This window comes from Hippocampus bargibanti, linkage group LG16 (assembly GCF_051943395.1).
Source record: "Hippocampus bargibanti isolate YZ-2025 linkage group LG16, ASM5194339v1, whole genome shotgun sequence".
Taxonomy (NCBI): domain Eukaryota; kingdom Metazoa; phylum Chordata; class Actinopteri; order Syngnathiformes; family Syngnathidae; genus Hippocampus; species Hippocampus bargibanti.
The window spans coordinates 11,718,686-11,743,025 of record NC_142749.1 but is presented as its reverse complement, the minus strand read 5'-3'; the positions used below and the strand labels follow the sequence as shown (position 1 = coordinate 11,743,025).

At 38.7% G+C, this 24,340-nt stretch overlaps 1 protein-coding gene across 3 annotated transcripts in view; it reads left to right on the top strand.

Moving 5' to 3' along the window:
• Positions 1-21,250, top strand: part of gabra1 (gamma-aminobutyric acid type A receptor subunit alpha1) — a 33,669-nt gene extending 12,419 nt beyond the window's left edge. For all 3 annotated transcript variants that reach the window (XM_089017145.1, XM_089017144.1, XM_089017143.1), the window contains exons 6-10: positions 681-763; positions 3,473-3,616; positions 4,488-4,640; positions 14,369-14,571; positions 15,945-21,250. In XM_089017145.1, coding sequence (XP_088873271.1) covers positions 681-763; positions 3,473-3,616; positions 4,488-4,640; positions 14,369-14,571; positions 15,945-16,265 — 904 coding nt within the window. In that variant the 3' untranslated portion in view covers positions 16,266-21,250. The remainder of the gene's footprint in view (positions 1-680; positions 764-3,472; positions 3,617-4,487; positions 4,641-14,368; positions 14,572-15,944) is intronic.
• The last annotated feature ends 3,090 nt before the right edge of the window (positions 21,251-24,340 follow it).

The window sequence follows — 24,340 nt, the reverse complement described above, 5'->3', positions numbered from 1 at the left end:
GGAACTGAGGGAAGATTTCAGCAAATGGTCGGCTTTGTGGTTTTATGGGGATTAAAACATTAAGCATCGAACGCAGTTACACAAGGAGGGAATGATTGAGGAATTGCTATTTTGTAGTATTTGGTAACAAAAAAATAAAATACAAAAATATTCACAGTAATGGGTAGAAAATTGACATATTTCTGCACTTTGGAAATTAATTGCAATTTTTTGCAATACATGATTAAATTTAAATGAGGGGAAAAAGTACCAAATACATGAATAACTGCATTTTATTCCTGTTCGTCTTAAAAACAATGCTGAAAGTTTTCACAGTGCACAAAAAAAAAAAACAACATAATACCGGTGGTGTGCAAAGATTGCAAGGCATTCATTTAGCATGTTTACTGGGTGGAGGGTAGGCGGGGCATTGTTGCTGTCACAGTTGAGCGAGATGAGGGGACGGTTGAAAGATTAGTGTGTCACGGCTGGCCTGACATGCTGTTTTTCTGCAAGCTATCAGGAAAAAAAAGATGCTCAGGGGGAGGGGGGAAAAATATTTCCGTGGTTCTGCGGAAGAGATGCAGTTTGACAGTGTTTACCTCCGATCGAGTGGAAATAAACAAAAAGGGGACACTACATGTTGCTGTTTGCACACCGTTTCTCCTAATCATCTTCTCCTGTCTGCGTGATGGCTTTAGGCTGACTGTGCGAGCTGAGTGCCCCATGCACCTTGAAGACTTCCCGATGGACGCCCATGCCTGCCCGCTTAAGTTTGGCAGCTGTAAGTGCACTCCGGACACACCAAAACATCCACGTGCACACAGGAAGGAAATTGTTTGTTTTTTTTTTTCTTTGAATTCACTCAATTTTATATCAAGTGGATGGACAATAAATACATAAATAAATAAAAACACAAATAAAAAAATAAATGCATAAATAACACACAAACAAATAAATGAATACATGAATACATTAATTAATGAATTATTAAATAAAAAAAATATTAATTAAATATTAAAATTATATTAATAAATAAATAAAACCACACATAAAAAATACATAAATAAAACATACATAAATAAATAAATAACCCGCAAACAAATAAATAAATGAATGAATAAATAAATAAACCACAAATAAAAAATAAATATGCAAATGAATAAATACATAAAATATATTTACACACACACACATATATATATATATTCATATAAATATGTAAATAAATACACATACACATAAATAAAACACAAATAAATAAATACAGAATAAAATAAAAAATAAAACGACAAATAAACAAATAAAACAGATAAATCAATCAATAAATAAAACAACTAATAAATAAATACAAAATAAAACTCAAATAGATAAAGAAATAAATTATTAAATAAATACATAAAAAACAATCTGGACCACATATATATTATACATATAGTATATAAAAAATATTACCCATACATCGCTGATTTTTCTTTATTTTTTTTCTGAAGAAATTGAGGAACCTCTGCGACTTTTTTTCATCCTTTAGCATTTCAAAAGTCACACCGGACACTGATTATGACGTCACTCACTTATCTGATGCAAACATTCTGTCGTCTGTGAAAAAGACACCTGGTCACGGCAATGACCAACTTCACAAGGTTTTATTGTGAAAGCCGCAGACTGATTAAATATCGGGTGTTTTAAGCAGCTCGGAAGCAGCCGTTTTGGGTGGAAATCACTTTTGATAATGGCTATAAATATAGGGATGCTCCTCCACAAATATAGAACAAAAGAAGCCTCTTGGATTCAAGATGAAATCTAAGGAGATAAAGAAGACGGCTTTGCTTCTTTTTCCGCTTTTGGAGATGACCTACTTGAATGGAAATCTCCACAAACGTCATCTCGGATAGATGCCAGCTCATGTCCCGATCTTATACTGGATAAGCGGTCTAGAAAAGGGATAGATGCATGACGCACGATCTTGTGTCGCTCACTCACACCTCCTCCAAATGGAAGTAGGAGTGATCATGGACGACAACATGATAGCAGATGTTACCCCAGAGGCACTGTCCGCTCAGTCCCCCCCCCTGGTCTCCATCGACCCTGCCAGGCCATGCAAGTCCCTGCCAGGCGCTGGCAGGCAAGCGACGTGGGGACCCGTATTTATCCAAGGCAACGCTCTTTGAAAAATTTCCAGAGCGACTCACCAGCTGCTCACTGCTCACAGCTATATAAGCCCAAACGTACCTTGCGACACACATTAAGACGCGGTGACGAACGACGGAGACCAGAATAGCCAAGGAGAGTAAGGCCGCACGCTCCCGTCAGCCAGCTGTGCAACACGAACGCCGAGCACCCGTCCTCAGCCGACACCCTCGCGTTAGCCCACCAACCACCACCTCCTCATTCAATTGAATCCGCTCCCTAAATATTTCAGTGTTTAGCTCTTTGCCTTCTGCCGCAGTCTGCAGCGGGACCATCCTTTTCCTCAGCAGTGGTCGAGCCACACTGCAGTTTTGACAGGTTGCCTGGCCCGTAGGCAAGAAAACACTGACGTGGCTCTTTTAAGGTCACGCCGTCCTGTTGGGATGGTGTGCTCATAAAGTCGGAAGATGACATGATGTGACGCGGAAACCAGTGGAAAAATACCGTACTTTCCGGCACACCTGAGTAAAAGGTGCACCCCCAATAAATGGTGTTTTTTAAAAATAGTTTTTCATATATAAGGTGCACCGGAGTATGCGGCGCCCCCATAAATGGTGTTTTTTAAAACTTTTTCCATATATAAGGTGCACAGGAGTATAAGGCGCACCCCCAACAAACTGTGCATTTTAAAATGTTTTCCATATATAGTCAAAGTCAAAGTCAAAGTCAGCTTTATTGTCAAATATGCTAATATGCATAACATACAGCACAGATGAAATTACCGTCCTCTCGACATATAAGATGCACTGTAGCATAAGGCGCACCACCAACAAATGGTGTTTTTTTAAAAACTATTTTTTCCAAATATATAGCGCACTGGAGAAAAGGCGCACCCCAAACAGGTGCATTTTAAAACTTTTTCCATAGGTAAAACACACCCAATGAATGGTGTTTTTAAAACTTTATTTCCATATATAAGGCGCGCCAGAGTATAAGGCGCACCACCAGCAAATGGTGTATTTTAAAACTTTTTCCATATATAAGGCTCACCGGATAAGGTGGAGCTTCAATGAATGAAAAACGCTTTCCAAATGTAATGTAGAATTATCTAAAAGTTTTACAATAACACATTATAAGGCGCTACAGTGGAGACTGGGGTTATGCATTACTTGTTCTACAGGGGTAAATGGAGTTGTGGCTACTGACAAAAAAATCACATACAAGGTGCACCTGTGTATAAGGTGCAGGGTCATTTTTTGAAGATAATGAAAGGTTTTGGGTGCGCCTTATACACCAGAAAATACAGCAACTAGAATGCACATTGAATTTATTCTTTGTTTTTTATCTTCTCGTTTGCTCTTAGATGCTTACACTCGAGCAGAAGTGGTGTATGTGTGGACTAAAGGGGCCGACCAGTCTGTAGTGGTGGCAGATGACGGTTCACGGTTAAACCAATATGATCTGATGGGACAGAGCGTGGATTCTGGAGTGGTTCAATCCAGCACAGGTTGGTTTCAGTTTGCTCAAGTCCTTCTTTTTGTCTGCCGAGCTACGAGGCTATGTCATTTGGGCAAAAAAAGAAAGGGTAAATGTGTGTGTCTTTATGTTGGACTGGGCAGATTTTAACAAAAATGGAAATCTAATCTGAGAAAATATGCAATATTATGTATAAAAACGGTCTGACATGGTAGCATCTGTTGTGCTAATTTGTCATTTGTGCGCAAACAGTGTTTTTAGGGTGTATTTAAAATGAAACCATTTCATGTCTTTGTCACCGTCACAGGCGTCCATTTGTCAATTTAGAGAAATGCCAGGCCTTGCCCTAGATTTGGACTCTCCCCATCCGCCATCCCGTTGTGTTTTCTACCGACTTCTTTTTGGGCCGTAATTGCCGACATTAGTTACAGTGCAAAATGGGAGTCCCTGTTCACAGCATTGCTTGGTGGGCTAATCGGAATGATTGATAGCAAAATTATCTGAGCAACAAAGCTAACAACAAAAAGAAATGAAGACAACCTTATCGCCTGAGAAAAGATACTTCAGACGCCATCAAGAATGTGAAGTTTGGTTTGTGACAGGCTTTGAATGCACCATAATAGTTTTTAGTCAAAGGCCCAAAGAATATACTCATTTGGGGCTTTTTCTACATCCTACAAGAGGGATAACAAAAGCCGGTAATGCCACCAGTGAGTAACCGAAGAACAGGAAGGTAGCGTGTGGTGATTTAACAGCCCAGAATCACTGCTCACTGTGCCGAAAGGAATCATCACTGGCACCGACTTCGCCAACCATCTCATTATCTGAATGCACAAAAACTGAAACAACGTGACGGAAATTCATTCAGATCATCCGTGACGTTTTCCACGTCCGCTCCGCAGGAGAGTACGTTGTGATGACGACCCACTTCCACCTGAAGAGGAAAATTGGCTACTTTGTGATCCAGACGTATCTGCCCTGCATCATGACAGTCATACTCTCCCAGGTGTCCTTTTGGCTCAACAGAGAGTCCGTCCCTGCCAGGACTGTCTTTGGTGAGTCCTCTGGTCCCTCTTTTCATTTATTTACGTCCAAGGGTTGGACCAAACACTAAAAGGTTTCCAAAAATAAAGATGTTGCTACATATTGAGATTAGCAGGAAGTAACGGTTCATAAAAGGCTGGTGCGTGGTGACTTCCTGAAGTCTCAGACGGTTGCCTGGCAACTCCCTTCTATCGATTTACCTCATCAGACTCTGCACCGAAGCTAATCGGCATATACCCGGCATATCGCACGTGTCCTCGAGCCGTTTCCTTCGAGCATATGTGACATCTTTTTCAGCTTATCTTTGAAATGCCTATTAAAGCCACAATGCAACAAGATATTTCGATTTGACTTGATTCTGCACCAATGAGGGCGAATGAGGTTTAATCAGTCGGAGCTGCAGTAAAATTCCAGAACGAAGAGCTGGGTGGTGTTTAAGCTTTGAATCTGTGTTTGTGCCTCTTTCGGTGTGTGCAGTCGTTAGAATGTGTGTGACTGTCGGTCACACTCAATTCTTGCATAACGCTGGCCAACAGGAAAGCTCTTGCTTGCTAGTGCGCAGCATACTCTATAGCACAGCAGCAGGCACGATGTCCTTGAATTACCTCACACGACACTCATTTTACTCTGTTTTATTTATTTATTTTTCTTGTCTTTTTTGTTTTGCATTTTCTTCTCGCTCTCACGATTGGCAGTATTTCCCTTGGCCAACTTTTGCGGAAAAATTTACACCACCATTTGATTTTACAGCTTCAAGTTATATTATTTATTATTATTATTCTGGTTTTATGTACTTAAAATCTATCTATCTAGCTAGCTATCTAGCTATCTAGTTAGCTAGCTAGCTAACTAGCTATTTATTTATTTATTTATTTATTTATTTATTTTATTTGTTTGTTTGTTTGTTTGTTTGCTTGTTTGTTTATTTATGTGCAACCACCTTACATCAAATTTAGTACATTCAACAACAACAACACAACCTAACGTGTTCCTGCAATGTTCCAGTATTTGGGAGTGCATTGCATCTACCTGTCCTACTCGTCACGTGTGTCGAGGCGAGAGCGAGGGTGGCCCAGATTGGATTTTAACATCCAAAGTATCTAGGTCATGTGTGTGTTCGGCATGCAATCACTGCTGGTTGTTGCACAGGGAAAATGGCAATGGGGCTAAGGCAGCATATGGACACGGCATAACACATACACACACGCAAAGCAACATACGAGGTAGGTCAGTCATGTAATTAATATATATTTTTCAGAGATGACAGAATAATGAGCGCAATATTCAAAGAAGTCAGATAGTAATGAATCATTAAAAAACTATTTTGGTTTGTTAAATGTAAATTAAAATGCGCACTAAAAAGCTGCCTTGTTATAAACAAACTCATCATGACGGGCATCGGTCAATTTGGATATGCTCGGTGAACGCCGGCCAATGCATTATTCACATTTCGCATTAAATTAGCATCCACAAAATGACATTTGCACAGCTGAAAGCGTGACTATTCAGCAATGTAAAATAAAACAAGCCGCTGGCCAACAGAAGCGCTCAATCAGAAATTGTCAAAGAAAATAAACTGCGGGTGAAGGTCAGTCTAATCTGAATGGGTGATGGTCATTGCATGCATGGTCAGGGAGCGCGTGCCAATAACATTTTGCATAAAATTAGCATACATTCAACTTTGCCGGGCAATTAGAGGTGATCTCTGTTTGGGGTTTTGGTATAAACAATGCATTTAGTTTTTGTCACTGCTGTTTGCATGAATCATCTAACCGCGTAGAGAAAGAAAAGTACTTACGAGTAGTCGCGCTTTGAATGTCATGCCCTCCCTCTTGGTCACGGCCATGCGTTGTGAAGCGAGATCCCAATTCTCTGTGATAAAAGATGAAAGCGATTGAAAAATGAATTGAGTGCTCACATGTATTTGGTCATTGATTAAGATTTTAAAAACATTAAGTTTTTATGTCCCGCATTGACTTGCTGAGGGTTGCCTACTCAGCACCATCTTGGATTTTTTTCGGATTTGCACAAAATGTTTCTTGAAAAAAAAAGTTCAATTTTTTGTTACAAATACTGTTCATGTTGTGTTACAGTCTAATAGGAAATAATAACTCACCTCACCCCCAGAAAGCTATAGTTTGGTAACCCCCCCCCCCACACACACACACAAAAAAATGCACTGTTCTGCTAGTGAGTGGTACAGTGTCCTACATCTCACTGTGCTTTTGACCTCATTCCACATTTTGGTTGTCATGTTTAATTGGTGACACACTCAGTCAAACAACAGTCACTGGCAACTCTTTGCCCAGAACCAGCGAGGCAGAGAGCCGAAGCGAGCGCAGCCATTTTTCTTCCCTGTGAAGGCCCATTCTTACAACCCCATAGATTTGTTCTGTGTGGTTGCGATCCATTAGTTGAATTTGGGATTAACTGAATGCTGTCATTTCAAGGGCACGCAATCATGTGCTCATTGCAGAGGTGGGGGGTCGGGGGGGAGGGGAGACAAATATAAGTTCGACCAGGAATTAGCACTAAGGACTGAAATTGAGCATCACACGTTGTGCGCAGAATACTGGATATAGAGCTGGGTCCCATTTTTAGGTTTAGATTTGTAGTTGAGAACCAAAGTGGGGTGCGGGGGGGTAATTAGGCCCTTTGGTATTGTCAGGTGAAGAGTCCTGAATGGCCTTAATACTGAAATAGTGCGTCATCACAATGAGACAATAATGGTCTATTTTAACTCATTCACAAATTTATTCGGGAATTGAAAATATGACGAAGACCGCTATTTCAGAATTTGTTTGGGTTTTCTTTTTTCATGCTTGGTTGCCGACAAAGCGCTGGCTATGGCCTCTGGCAATGTTCTTGCTTTTACAGCATTTTGCTATGTTAGCACTTTGTTCCAGTTCCAGATGTTAAAGTGCTATATAAACCAATATGTATGTATTGCATTGTATCGTGGATGCCCTCATTTCAAGCTAATATAACTCCAGACCCATATAATTTAGGAATGAACTTTTTTTTCTGATGAAAGAAGAGATTCTAAGGTTTCTAACGCTCTATTGAATGTTTATGTAGTCATAAAACTCAATATTCTGTGGGTCCTGGAATTCAAGTGAAAATGACAAAAACCCTGGCACTGGAGTGGAGACATTTTTGCACATCTGGCATAAGTTAATATGCCAAACTCTCAAGAATATTGCATCACCGTGACCTTGTTTTGCTTGTGAAAAAATATACTTAAACCTGATCTTTGCAATTATTTTGTGCCACTATGAGAAACAATAAATACATGAATAAATACACATAAAAACCAAAGCTACTACAAAGCCTTGTGTGCACAATCTGGCAAAGAGAGCGCCACTGCCACCTACTGAAGTGGATGTTCAATTACACTTTATTCTCGTAGGCAAAAAAAAAAAAATCCCTCCGACTCTTTCTGTAATACTCATTAAAAAAACATTATTGACCATAATACAAGAGTTCACATCATTTAAAAAAAACTACATTTGCAAAGATATGCCACGGAATAGATTTTTGACAACAAATACGCCTTAATGATTTCATCACTTACCACCTGTACATTTGCTTTACAGCAGCCCCATAGATAATAAAATCCAACTTTCTCAAGCTTAGCAAGGTTATGTCAAAAACTATTTCAACGCGCGTACGTTTTCTGTGCCACATTTAATTCTTTGCTTTGCCAGTGGGGGAGCTTGTCCTTGCCTGAAGCAGCTGTAAAATTGTCACTTCAACCTTGTCATTTATCACCTTCAACAGCAAAATTTACCTTATTACACAATATTGGGCGGTGTGCTTTGACACAGCGGACGTCTAGAACCGTCTGGGCTTAACCAATAAAAAAATAATAATCGTTTGAAGACTCGTTTTAAAAAGATAACAGCAAGGGAATAGAGCTTGTCAAGAAGGGGGAATTAGTTTGAGTTGGAAATGCTCAGTATTTATTGAAAACCTATTAGTTGAAAACATACAACTTGAAACATTCTACAAGATAAATCAAATGGAGGTGCACGAGCGATTGAAAAAGGAAGGGGTATTCTAAAGGTTATTTAGCACGCCGTTCAAGGTGTCCTCACTTGTTAGAATAAGACAATGAAGGAGTATTTGTTTCTATGGTAACAAAACTAGTCAAACTATTTTTTCTTTTTGGGGAGAACTTGTGTAATACCCAAGGGTGCTTCCTGCATCCGCCCCCACACAATTAAATTATTTACCGTGCAAACGTAGAGTTTGAAAACATTCTGCGTACACCTTCTGAGGCAAGCACCTGCCTGCCTCCGACGCTCGCCCTCACACTTCCGAATATTCGTACATGACAAGCCTTTATCCACAAAAGCATTTGTCTCTAAGTCCAACTAAGTTTAACCCTCCTGTTGTCCCCATTTTATGTACACACTGCATGTCCATCGGGTCAAAATGACAGATCTTCAGTAACCCCGACCCAAATAAGCAGCTTAATTGAATTTTTAAGCACAAATTTTAATGTTGCTTGAAGAAACAACTGGTCCTTCACCACAATATGTGATATAGTTCTCCCTCCTCACTTGCATTTGTATAAATTCGGCAAAAAGGGTTTTTGGATGATTTTTTTTTTTTGCATTTCAATGACTCAACTTTTTTCCCCTCCAATGAACAATACAGAACAATACATGGCAAGACAAGAATATGAGGAAAATATGTTAACCCATTCAAATAATTGCACATGTCCACCCTCTCTTCTGAATCAGTTGTCTTGCTGGATATCAGAAAAAAATACGCTCTGGAGCCTCTTCAATGTTAAAATGTAAAACCACGGTGTGTGTCAGCACACAGAATTAACAACCTTATAACTCCTTGAAATCCACAAAAAAAGGATTTCTGCTGTCAGAATTCTACTGAAATTGTCTTTATGTCTGCTATGTCTTGTTTATGTTTTGAGGCACAATTAATTGCGAGACCTGTTGTGGCTTAATATTACTTCATATATAAGGCGCACCTGCGTAGACGCAGGTTCATCTTTTGAAGATCGTTCAGGCTTTCGCGTGCCCATTATACACCAGAAAATACAATATATTAGAGCCCTCTCATTTTTTTGAAGGAAAAAAAATATGTGTACTGTATGTGTGTGTGCCAAACTACAAAAAGAACATTTTAAATTGCAATCTCCCCAAACCCCATGAGATGATAGACATGTCTTAGTTGCATTTATGGTTCATACAAAAACCAAAATAAATAGATACTGACTGACTTTTTTAATGCAAAACGAACATGAGAAATGCATGACCACGCATTTGGGCACCAGCAAATGCTGCAAAACCATCAGAGGGGGTCCTGTTTCGTTCTGATATGAAGTCACTTATTTGGCTCTGACTAATACGAAACATCCTAATCGTACTTTATGCTTCATGCCACAAGCAAAGCCAAAAGCATGCGAAAGCGAGCGTGGGAGGATGATTACTGCTTGTGTCGTCAGAATCGACAGAGATGACACATCTTCGGAATGTTTAGCAAATAAACAATTTGTACATCAAACTGTTTTTTTTTTTCCGACAGATGTTTGGGTGATTATATTTTGTCGCAAATGAGCCATCATTGGCTGCTGCTATAAAAACGTTGGTATGTAAAAATGCAACTGTAAATGGGAATTACAGCAATCAAGTGATATTATATTTTAACTCATTCACTGCCAGACAATGTGCAAATGTGTGTCTACTCTGATCCCAGGGTTTTTGTCATTTTCACTCAAATTCCAGGACCCATATAATATTGAGTTTTAGTACTACATAAACATTCAATGCAGCGTAAGAAAACTTAGACTCTCTTCTTTCATCAGAAAAAAAGAGTAAATTTCTAAGTTATATGGGTCTCGAGTAATATGAGGTGAAAGTAGGGCCGGCTGTACAAAGGCAAATACTGTCCCCTCATGGAAGGGAAAAACATTGCCAGAGGTCTGACCCAAGCTTTAAACGCACCCCATCGCAAGAAAAAAACGCACCCCAAAACCCGAAAAAAATTGGGAATGGTTCTCCACGCCATGCTTTTCAAATCCTTAATAAATTCAGGAATGGCAGTGAATGAGTTAAGAGGCTCAAGCTAGTACATTTTTGAAGAGGCGTGAATGGATTCCTGAAAAAGACAGGAAATAGAATTAAGACAAAAAAAGAAAAAAAAAACAATGGTTTCAAATGAAACTGTACCTTGAAAAAGCTACACGACGGCCATTTTTTTTCCTATTTATAAATAAATCCCATTTTTTCATCTATCCCATATGTGTCAAAGTCAAGGCCCGGGGGCCAGATCCGTCCTGCCACATAATTTTATGTGGCCCGCAGGAGCAAATCATGTGTGTCAAATTTAATGATTGCTGAACTCTGTACTAAAATGTCGAATTGTCAAGGGTAATAAATAACATTGAGATTTTGCATTGGCCCTCCAAGAGAAGCCATAACCCTGAATTGACCCGGAACAAAAATGAGTTTGACACTTCTAATGTATCTATTTCTATGTAATCTGTGACCATCCCATGATTTAAAGAATGGCCACGATTATGGTGGCGATATTTGTTTTTTGAGTGTATAGTGAAGATTTTAAGGTGAGAAGCTAGGTCCTCCAGTAGAGGCTCAGATTAGAGCCGCTTCTCCTCCACAAAAAAAGGAGCAAGATGTGGTGGCTCGGGCATCTGATTAGGATGCCTCCCTAGTAAGGTGTTCCGGGCATGCTCCACTGGCGGAAGACCTCAGGGACGACCTAGGACACATTGGGGAGACTAAGTCACCCGTCTGGCGTGGGAACGCCACAGGGTCCGCCAGGATGAGCTGGAAGACGTGGCTGGGGAGAGGGAAGACTAAGTGGCAGAAAATTGATGGGTGAATGGATGGATGGCTTGAGAAGCCCATGATAAGAAGAAAGGAGCATCACCGAAGAGCGCCGATGCGTATGTGGAACTGTCGCGGCTTGGAATTGGAGCGGATTTATGTGGGACAGGAGATGTGAGACAATCCTTTTTTGTCAATTGATGCTACAGCTGCGTGTTTGCTTTCAACATTTATCTTGTAGTAGACGTGCACATTTAACCACGACGACCCTGATCCATTGCTGAAAAGGACGCTTTGATCTTCTCCTCTTTCATCTAGAACTGCTTCATGTCACAAAGAGGGTACAAAAAGTGCTGAAGAATGAACGACTCTCTGTGTCTTTGTGTTGTCATATTATTTGTTATTTAGTTTTTTTTTTGTTCTTTTGACTTTTGTTTATGTAGAGATTAGTAAGAAATATTGTGCTAAGTCTATTCTCTGTCTTTTCTGTAATATCGTACAATAGCTCTGGCTGGCTGGCTAGCTATCTAGCTGGCTAGCTATTAGCTATCTATTGGCTTGCTAGCTAGCTTTCTATTTGTCTTACTATTCTATTTGAGTTACTTCCGGGTTGAGTGAACACTGGCGCGTGTGGCTGCCGCTGCTCACCCAGAGAAAAACTTATCATGTGACTGTAAAGTGACCTTGAGAGTTCCGAAAGGCTCTTATATATGAAATGTATTATTATTATTATTATCATCCCAAAAGGCATATCAGCTGGGATGCATTGAAATGAACGGATTAACCCTGTTCAGATGTGACTGAAGAAGGTAGGCAATCTCTTTGTGTGCGTGCCATGTAGCTAGCGTGCGCACACACGTACAACATGCGTATGGGAAGTGTTACTATGCCATGTTTTGCATCCCCCCCTGTGTACATGCCATCTGTTCATGTCCCAAATTTGTTAGATGGCTTTTCTACTGAGGCTCATATTCAGGGCTGTGCAAACATCCGCAGTTGCCTATTTTGTATGGAAGCCCCGACCCACTTCCTTTTCATTCTTTGCGCAGCTGCTAATGAGCCCGGTGACTGATTGGGCAGGGTTGGACACATGCAGCAGCTATTATTTTCCCTTGCATTTTCATTTTGTCTCTTTCTATTTATTTATTTATCTGGTGTGTTTTGCGCAGCTATGCTAGATGTCAATCCGCACGCCTGTTTTGCCTGCATACTATTCGTCAGCCGCAGTATCCCCGAGGACAAGCGAATGTTACGGCTTCATCTGGGGAGATCTCTCACCGCTGCACGTCTATTAAAAGAACAAGCTGCACGACTGCTCCGATAGAATCATAAAAATTTATTAGAAGCCCACTTGGAATAGAACCCTCTAGTTGAAAACCTATAACTCCAACATTTTTGTGTAAAAATGTTTTTTTCCATGGTCAATATAGGTGTTAAATAGACCTTTCCAGAACATGGTGGTTTACATTAACTGCTTATACGGTCCTCAATTCTGACATTTGGAAGTCACCATCAAATCGAGAAAACACACTCGTTGAACCTTGTAGGTCTTGTTTTTCGGTGGATTGTTTTGATATGTATTGCTTTGTGCTTATTTTGGATGTCTTTATTTTATCCTTAAAAATTGAGTCAATATAAAAAAGAATATTGACTTTTGGGACTACATCAACATTCAATGCTGCATAAGTAACCTTTGGCTCTCTACTTTTATCAGAAAAAAGACTTATTTCCTAAATGATATGAGTCTGGAGTTATATGATTTCGAAATAAGACCGGCTGTCCAAAATACACTGCAATCCATACATATCGGTTTCTATAGCGCTTTAAAGCTACCTAGCTGGCTATTTATTTGCTATCTGTTAGCTAGCTAGCTTTCTATCCATTTGAGTTCCTTCTGGGTTGAGTGAACGCTGGCGCACAGAAAGACTGATCCATTGACTGTAAAGTGACCTTGAGCGTTTTGAATGGTGTGTAGAAATGAAATGTATTATTATTATTATTATTATTATTATTATTATTAAAAACAAGTTTTCAACATCAGCCACGATGGCAAATTAAAAATCTGACATTTTTTGATGGTTGAATTTGGAATTGTAGGAATGATTGGGCAAATTCCGATTTGTTTTTACTCTGTACACAAACATCAAGTCAACCTTACAAGCGCCGATGCCTGTGTAGAACTGTTGCGGCTTGGAATTGATGTGGGTTTAAGTGGGACAGGAGATGTGAGACAATCTGTTTTCGCCAATGGATGCTACAGCTCCGTGTTTGCTTTCAACATTTAACTTGAAGCAGATGTGTACATTTCACCATGATGTGCTAGATCCACTGGTGAAAAAGATGCTTTGATCCTCTTCTCTTTCATGGAGAACTGATTCATGGCACAAAGGGTGGCGCGAGTGCTGAAGAATGAATGGCTGTCTGTCTTTTCAGTTGTGTCACATTAATTGTTATTTTGTTTTCGACTTCAAGATGTCACCACAAGTGTGGCTGCCTTTACAGCAGCTCCTGTATTTGTTTTTGCTGATGTGAAATGTAAATTTATCCACTTTAAGACAAATAAAGGCACATCTAATCTAAACTAACTTTCACTGCCTGACTGAAATAATTACGAGGACATATGTATTTCTGTTGTCCATCAAAACAGTCGATCAGCAATATTGCCTTTTGCGCAATGACATACCAAAAAGTGGGATGTTATTCCTTTTAAAACGGTAGCATCTGCATCTGAATGGAAGCTCATTTTCTTCCCTCTGGGATCAGTTCCAGCGCATCCAAAATCGTCATCATAATAAGCAGCGTTCAAGTGGATAGTTGGATGGAAGTTGAGCAATTATAGAACCCTGTTAATAAAATTATATCTCATGGCAAAATATTGCTCTCACTGTTTGTAAATTAATATATTGCAAATTTGACTCCAACAGGAGTGACCACTGTCCTGACCATGACCACATTGAGTATCAGCGCCAGGAATTCTCTCCCCAAAGTAGCCTACGCCACCGCTATGGATTGGTTCATCGCCGTATGCTACGCCTTCGTCTTCTCGGCCCTTATCGAGTTTGCCACAGTCAACTACTTCACCAAGAGAGGTTATGCCTGGGATGGAAAAAGTGTGGTGCCAGAGAAGGTATTTCGGATTTCATTTTTTATTGTCAGACGACCTTGAACTGATTGAATTACATGGGAGAGTTTGCAAGGTTGCAATATTGTCAATCATCCTCATTTTCCAAAGGTTTGGATTGATTTTCAAAATGGTGACAAATGTGGGAGTCCAGTAGAGAAAGGACGCATGAGACTCCTTCAGTTTTTTTTGGGGCACACGAGGGCAGTTTAGCACTTAACGGCTTTGGGAGCTGCAGCAGACGGGGAAAGCATTTAGTTGTCATCTCCGAGAAAATTCAATTTGTGTAACATGACGTGAACATTAATAGTTTAGTGTTCATCTCGTGCTTTCTGCTCCACTTGTCTGTGTGTGGCGGTTAGTGGCGCAATGCTGCTTCGGAAGACTTATTTATTTATTTATTTATTTATTTTAAACAGGTTTATTGATTTGTATGAATGATTAAGTTGCAGATGGCAAAGTGTCAGGAATAACTATTATTCATTTTTGGAAGAATAACTACACGCAGCTTTCTCAGCTGGGCAGTGCGGAATAATGAGTCATTTCTCATGATTTGCCATCTCTTTTTTTTTTTGAGAGTGACATTTTAACAATGACAAAATACTGTAAGATGGAACTTTGAATTTAAAACCAAACAATCCAATGAAACCGCAGAAGTCAAATAACCATCCATTCTGTTTGTTAATGATGACACGATTGTGCCAATGTAAACAAAAATTGACTCTTTTTTTAACTCATTCACTGCCATTCCCAAATTTATTCAAGAATAGGAAATATGACATAAAGCGCCATTCCCGAATTTGTTCGGGTTTTGGTTTTTCTTGCTTGGATTGGATTTGCCTTTATTATTCTCACAGTGGAGACATTTACATTTCACAGCAGCAAAGTGGTGAAAGGACATCATCATCTTGGGTGCCGATAAAGCGCTGGCAAAGAATATGACAATGTTTTTCCCTTCCACAAGGGGGCAGCACTTCACTTTTTTCCATGTTCGCACTTTGTTCCAGCTTCAGCTGTTTTTAAAGCGCTATATAAACCAATATGTGTGTTGCATAATAATTTGGACAGCCGCCCTTATATCAAGCTCATATAACTTCAGACCCATATAATTTAGGAATTAACACTTTTTTTCTGATAAAAGAAGAGAGTCTAAGGTTTCTTACGCTGAATTTAACGTTTATGTAGTCCTAAAACTCAATATTCTGTGGGTCCTGAAATTTGAGTGTTGTCTGGCAGTGAATGAGTTCAATGAAAAAGTTGAAAATTGAGATTTTTTTTCTCCTCTTAACATTATTATTATTTTTTTTTTTAACGTAGCACCTTTTGTTCCGGATACTGATCCCTCTCTTTGTTTTTCTTTCCTCATCATACCAACTCAGCAAAAGAAGAAGAAGGAATCCATGCTGAAAAAGAACAACACAACAGCGTACCCGGCCGCCACTGCTACAGCCTTTGCTCCCAACATTGCCAGGGACCCTGGATTGGCCACCATTGCCAAAAGCGCCCCTCCACCCCCGACTGAGCCCAAGGAGGAGCCAAAGCCCAAACCCCCAGAGGCCAAGAAAACCTTTAACAGCGTGAGCAAGATAGACAGGATCGCCAGAATAGCCTTCCCTCTGCTCTTTGGAACCTTTAACTTGGTCTACTGGGCCACCTACTTGAATAAGAAGCCCAAACTGCAGGGGATGACGCCACACTAATCCACTGTTGGCTCCTTTGCGATTCTACCTGTCTAACTTTCATTTTCTTTGGTATTCCTCAAAAGTGAAACAAACAAAAATGTGTTTATTTTCAGACAAACATGATCTCCATGAAGGTTTGAATTCCCAGTCTTTGCATTGCTTCTTTGTATCTACATTTTGAAGATTTGGAAAAAAAACAACATAGAGGATTAAAAAAAAAAAAAAGAAGCGCAAGAGATGCAGACTTTTCAAAAGGGTGGTGTTCAGGTGTGGGGATGATGCTTTTAAGAAAATGCTACCGTAAATATATAGCCGAGAGGAGAATGCTATTCTTCAAGTACACAGAGCCCAATCTTGTCTTGGGCTTCTTCCTTTGTACATTGTATATTTTCTTACGTTGCGGGATTGCAGCTCTAATCCTTTTCGCTAGGACTCTCGAGAGTGATGATCATTTAAGGGAAGGACAAATAAATAGAACAAATACGGGATGAGGGAGACAGACCAACAATTTCTCGCTTCTGTCATGCAGACAGAAAACGACTTGTAACTAAGCGCCCGGTATATCTGTAACGTTACAAAGAATGTTCATTTTACCAACGCAGGCTTGGCAAAAGGAAAAATAGGTTGATCCAAACTGTGCTGTCCGTTGTTCAAAAGCACTCATGTCAAGCCCAGTCTCTCATGACGTTTGTTGTGTAGTATGACCGTAGTATCGCCGTATTTCCGCAAATAGTATACAAGGTTATCTACTTAACGGCTGATAAAGGGAAGACATCTTTTGATATCACTCAGTGTCTTCGATATCTTAAAATCCACGTCAAGTGAAAGTTGAATTGAAAAATTGTTGAATTGACCGTTCTGATGGAGAAATGCTGAAAAACTCAGGCTCAAACATGGAACCATCTTAAAGACCATACGTTAAGTCGACCAGAAAGCTATCATTGTAAAAGACGATTTCCCACCTAATGTTGGCTCATCATAAAATACTGCGCAGGGAACATGCTTACAACATACGGTAAGAGGACATATTTTTTTGTTAATCCGAGACACTGTTTTGGTTATTCTGTAGGTGCTGCTGTTTTGGTTCGCAACAGATTTAAAACTCACTTAGTTGACTTTTTAAAGTATGACTGTTTATCTTGTAAGACAAGCATTATTTGAGGAAATATGTTACTGATGTTGACGCTGTCCAATCAATGCATGTATCCCCCAACTTGTATTTTTTTTATTCAAAGTACAACTTGAACATTTAGAGGTAGGTACAAGCGTTTGTATTGTATCATGTCAAAATGAAGAATACTTCCAAAATATAAAATTTCAGTAGTTTGTGCCAAAATGCCCAAAAAGAATTACCCATATTTTTCACACTGTAAGGCACTTTGGAGTATAAGGTGCACATAACCAGGAATAGACTATTTTAAAATTGTTTTCATATATAAGGCACACCATATTACAGTATAAGGTGCATAGAATAGACAGTTCAATAATGACTGAGGTTGCATTATGCATCAACTAGATGGAGGGAAGCTAAAGGGAATACAATACAGCTTTATTCGTAAAGTGCTTTCATCTCGGATGCATCAGTAACAAAGCGCTTTAGAAAACAAGTCCAATTCTATGACACAGAAATCAAAATATTGATCCCTATATAAGTCACAACCGATTATAAAGTGCACTGACAGCTTTTGATAAAATGTAATGCTTTTACTGAAGGTGTGCTTAACTCATTCACTGCCAAACATGTGCAAAAACATGTCCACTCCAGTGCCAGTCATTGTCACTTGAATTCCAGGATCTGGACTTATATGAGCTTGAAATGAGGGTGTCTGTCCAAAATAAAATGCAATACATATTTATTGGTTTATATGGCGCTTTAACAACACCTGAAGCTCGAACAAAGCGCTAATGTGGAAAAAAGGGAAATGCTGCCCCCTTGTGGAAAAGAAAAAAAAACATTGCCAGAGGCCATGGCCAGTGCTTTATCTGCACCCAAACAAGAAAAAAAAACCGCGAACACATTCCAGAATGGCGCTGTACGTCATATTTTGAATTCCTGAATACATTTGTGAATGGCAGTGAATGAGTTAATAGTGCAGAAAATATCGTATTTTTCTTTTCTTATGAAAACTACCTACTAAATTGTGTGGAATTTTCATTGATAGTTAAACCCAAAAATTTGAGACACAGCTCCAGTTATTAACCAAAGTGAATGATTCATTGAATGCATCACCACGCAAGCAACAAAATAATCTAATATGTCAAATAGATAAGTATATAGATATGTTTTCTTTTTTTTGCTCAAAAGACATCCATCAGCCGTTCTTCAAAATATGTTGGGATATCTGCAATAGCAATAAATACAACCGCCGTTCACTACTCAACAAAAATACAGCAAGAAAACAACACAATCAATCTCCGCTTCTAAATGAAAATAACGCATTTGACTGTAAATATTCTCAGATGTTAGAGACGTCAATATTACGTTGGGGTAACTAAAGTGTATATTTAAAATAATGCTTGAAGGCGTTTTTTTTGCGTTCAATCACACATATGGTCTATTTAATGTATTTTTTTTTTTGCTGCCAAATTTGTTTACGAATCTCACATTTTGTTTTTTTTTTTCACACAGATGTAAAAAAAAACAGTGTAAAAAGTGAAGAGTAAGAATGTAATGAATTGTTTTTAAACCCGTGTTACATTTTAGTTACGGATAATTATTATTTCCTATTTTAGCTGTTATATGGTGGTCGGGTTGGCGTTGAACGCAAAGCCAAGTTGGGTATTATTTAACGAAGAGGTGAGGCACATTACAGAGGAGAAGTGCCTTTTTGATATTTTAAGAGTGTGACGATGGCTTTGCTGATTCATTGGCATGTTACGTTTTGTGACCCACTGTGACCCCAAAATCTTAAATATTTCATTTTTCTGTTATTTGATTTTTTTTTTTAGCTGAAAGTTGTCAACACTCAGAAAGTACCAGATACACTGCCTTCAGTATCAGATGCCCTTTTAGATCGATTTGTTGCTGCTGTGTGGACGAGAAAGAGTCGACGTTGAGGTGTGACGTCATAATCTTACATTTACCCATGTCGGCATAGAGGACTTGAGTCGTTCTATGAAAATCTATTTATTTTTGTAGCATGATTTCAGCCCAACTTCTGAAAAAAAATATCACAGAAAGATAACAGGCTAGTGTTTTTCTTTTTTGTGTATTTATTTGTTTTTCTCTCATGCTATTTTTATTATATTTGTTGTCTTATTCCAAAAATGAACAAGTTCTTGGCCGTGGCCCGTCAAGCTTTCGGAACAGCCCAGTTTTAATTGTGTTAATGTAGCAATATTACTTAGCAAGGGCTTTGCTTCTAAACCTCAGCTTGAAACTTAGTGAGGGGTTGATTGCTTGTGTAGCTTTACGTCAATTCCCATTTTTCATTAATATGCTGCAAATCACTTTTTTTTTCATTTTGTGTTCAGATAAAGGTTGCGTTTGTGGTGTCTACACCGAGATAAAAAGCATTAGTCACCTTCAGTTCCCAAATATTTTACATTTATTGAAAGTGACTTGCATTATATTAGATGTTTGTTTTCAGATTATTTGCAGCACACTCTATTTTTATCTTATTTATTGATTGTAAAATATTTATTTGTATTTATTACTGATACAAATTTGAATCCCCAAATGGGAAATGCGTTGATGTGTTTTTGTTGTTGAGCTCACAATCTATCATGCGGGTTTATACTTTTCTCATGATTTGCATGATCAGGATCATCAGCATTGAACATGACCCTCGTGGGCCGCTTATAAGCAGAAGGGGTGAAGGAAGTGCAATGTTCAGGGTGAAGAGTTGTACACAAGAGAGATTTAAATAAACTATTGTATGTATGTCGATTAAGATGAAGAAAAATCCTCTATATAAATATATAAATATATACATATGTAAAATACATGACGCATACAGTATTTGATTCCATTACGGAAGATATTAGCTCAAACTGATGAATATTGTTTGTATTCTATTGTAATGCATTTTGCACATTTAGATGAATAATAACATTACTTGTATGTAGTCGGCATCGTGCTATGCAAGGACAGCTTTGAACCACCAATCAATGACCATGTCTCCATTGTGTTTCAGATTTACAAGCTTTTAAACATAAGGGGAAAAAAGGAAGTTTAGCTTTTTTTTAGATCAACTGTGCACTCATTAACTTTTTTTGGTTTGTTTTCATGAAACCAAGGATATACAGGGTGACATCAAAGAAAAACACGGATTATCTCTTGTTTGTGCTTTGGATTTGTCAGTGCTTCAAGAGAAAATGGCTTTCGTTGTTGATTGCACTTTTTCTCCGGGGTCATGCAATAAAAGGCGCAAAATGAAAAAAAGAGGGAGCAAAACAGTAAGAAGCTGTTTGAAAAAGTTAGGGAGCCCGTTCTGATTGGCATCACGCTGAAAAGAAATTTCCAGTGCTACTTTCAAGGCAAGTTTTGCTCCATTTTGAAGCTCCTTAGAGCGAATGTGAAACATGAGCTACAGTGCAATCGTGAGCTTCCGACTTTGATCTTCTAGTCTGACTCATTTGCAGAAATTTCATGTATATATTGCATTTGTTACTTGCCATAAATATCTGTTCGGTTGGTTGGTTGGTTTGATGTTTTTTTTTAAAGGCCAATGATCATCAGCACTTGCTTTTCAACACCTGGTCTTCTTGTTCTTACTCGATATCGACTGAAGGTTGTTGTTTTTTTTGGGGGGGGTTAATTTTCATTGAAAAACTAACAATGAAAAAAACAAAGAAACATTTTCTAAAGCACAAATGACGTGGATATAAGGAGAGTATGGACAACGGAAGACACTATAGACTCCACGGAGATGTGTTGCGAACAGGGTTCCGATGGGTGTAGATCAAGTGATGAACCTCCTGTAAATGTTTTTGTTTGTTTCTTTAGGTTATGATATGGCCCTGTAGATTCTGATTCACTGCATTAGTCTTTAAATAAAAAGGAAACAAATGAGCGTGTCTATGTTGTTTTTATTATTATTATTTATCTGGAATGTTAACTAAAACAATTGTTTTTTTTTTTTGTCAGCCAATCATGACAACAAACATCTAACCGTTAGATTTTTGTTGTCGTTAGAGTCTAACGGCTTCAGTGGGGGCAAATACCTCACCGAGGTTAACAAAATTGCTCCTAGCCAATTGTTTTTCCATTCGTATATCAACGACTACTTCATGACGTACACCAATCTTCCATTTTTTTAATCAATACCTATTTCGAGTTACACAAGTCAGGTACCATGTCACCGTGGCATTCAAAATATCACTGAGTGAAAATCTAAGCTAGTAGGGAAACCATTCGATCAGTTTTTCACAAATTGAAATTGTGTACAAGAGAAAACATACGTACCGTATTTTCCAGTGTATAAGGGGCACCGAACTACAAGGTGCACTGGAGTATAAGGTGAAGGCGAGTATAAGGCGTGGAGAAGTAGTAGAAACTCACCATGAATGGTGAGTTTCAAAAGTTTTTCCATGTATAAAGCGCACCGGAGTATAAGGCGCACCTTCAATGAATAAAAAAGTTCTCCAAAAACAATATCTAAAGATATGTTTTCCAAATATAAGGAAAATCACATTATAAGGCGCTACAGTAGAGGCTGGGGATAGCACTACTTCTACAGGGGAAAATTAAGTCAGTGACTGTTGACAGTAGTTGCGAGACCTGTTGTGGCTCAATATTACTTCACATATAAGGTGCACCTGCGTATAAGGCGCAGGGTCATCTTTTGAAGAAAATGTTTTGGGTACGCCTTATACATCGGAAAATACGGTAACCTTCTGGCGTTTGTCTGTCTCTATGGTTTCATGTTCACAAAAATGACAAAACATAGCCCGTGCTCATGTTTTATCAAACCAAAATGAGATATTATATTCCGCACAAGGGTATTAATTACTCCAGGTTACCTACTTTATATGCAATGTAATTGAAATTTACTCAAGAATAGTAATTGGTTATCACTGCAAAAAGAGGCTATTATTCATTTCACATTTATCTTCCCTCTCCGCCTCTGCTCTACAGTAGGCGCTTCATTGCCGTCTTCTCACCATGACGCCACGGCGCCATGAGACTTCAGGTGCAGAGAAACGTGCGCTCCTTCCCGAGAAGCATGTGAGCTGCTGATCTCGGAGAACATTATGTAACAAAGCTGCTTCATGCTGGCACAAGAGCACCAGAGGAGGTTTTTCTCTCACTCTGTCGCCCTTCTTTTTATTTCTCTCTTTCCACTTCATCAGTATTCCCCCTCCTACCACCAGCAAAAATTTGGATTCAGGCACATAACAAGCAGGTATTGCAATCCCATATGGTGCTTTGTTATCAGCGACTTCTACCGACGGTCATTTCATGGCATCGTTTGTTGATGAATAATTGGAAATACTCACTTCAGTTAGATCAACACAAAATATACTATAGGAAGAAAGAAAAAAATAAATAAAAGCAGGCTAATTGCAAACGCAACAGGCGGCACATAAAAAAACTGATCATTTTAGCCAACTATTTAAGCCATTGTTCAATTTCTGATCTAAGGGCAAACAAATATTGATGTTTTCATGTGAAAATCGATTTATGCAAACATCCGGTCAATAATCGTTGACATATCGAAACAGGCACCTAATGTTAATTGATATTTTGTTCAAGAACCATTTATCAATGAACATATTGGTAGTTATTTTTTCTTTGGACTTAACTCAGTCACTGCCATTTTGATACCTGTATATCAATTGATATGCTATAATATCTAATATAATCAAATATCTAATATCTAATCTAACAATACCAATAATAATCAAAATAATCAATATCATATCAATCAATATGGATATGATATTATATTATTATGGATATGAATGTAAATTTCTCCACTGCGAGACTAATGAAGGCAAATCTAATCCAATCCAATCCAATATGTATGATTTGTGTTGTATTTAGTACAGCTGCCCTAATTTCAAGTTGATATAAGTCCAGAACCATATAACTTAGGAACTCTTTTTTTCTGATAAAAGACGAGAGTCTAAGGTTTCTAAGGTCTCTCTGAATGTTTATGTGGTCCTAAAACTCAATATTCTGTGAGTACGGCAATTTGAGTGAAAATGACAAAAACCCTGGCACTGGAGTCTAAACATTTTTGTACACATCGTCTGGCAGTGAATGAGTTAATTTTACATCCAATAATCAAGTATTTCTCGCAATGGCATAAGAAAACCATCCATCTTAATAATAAATCGTGACTATGTATACCGCTGATATAGAGGTACATAGCAGCAAACCAGCTAACAGCATCGAATGCAACAACCAAATACATATCAATAAATCAGGAGTGGCTTGTAAACCATAACTGAATTAATAATTTATGACCAAAACAATATACATGTACTTTCCTACGCATACTACACAAGCAGATGTGAGGGTAAACATAAAATAAGTACAACTCTGTCGACTATACAAGTATCAGCATTGCCATACACACAGGCAGTTGGGAATGAAACCAGCACCAGAATCACAACCTCACATACATAAATAATCCAAATACACCTGTGTACGAACTATTGAGACCATTGTTGGTTGTAAAGTGTGACATCAGCAGGAACAAATGAAGGTCCTGCAGAACCGAAGTACTTGAGGTGAAAGAGTCATCATTGAATGAGCTGCTGAGTAATTTGATGATGTCTTGCATTAGGTGGGAGTCACTGTCTACCATCTCCTTTTGCCCCGCCTCTTGCAATGAGACCAAGGGACATGTCAGAACTGACCTTCCTTAGCAGCCTGTTCGGTTTTTCCACTGAAATTGCTCCAGCAGATAACTCTTTACTAGTAGGTGCCACTATTGCGTCATAAAAAATCCTCAAGAGGGCTCCTTATCCACCAAAGTACCTCTACAGTAATCTGAGTCAGTGCTAGCCTTAGTACAGACCATGTTTGCTTGTCCACCAGTCCACTTGGTTTTTCAGGTGAACACCAGTCAATCAGAGTCGGCTTGCTCTTTGACCTTTTCATGAATATTCACGATTGCTGGACGGAGAAGTCCAAAGAGTCT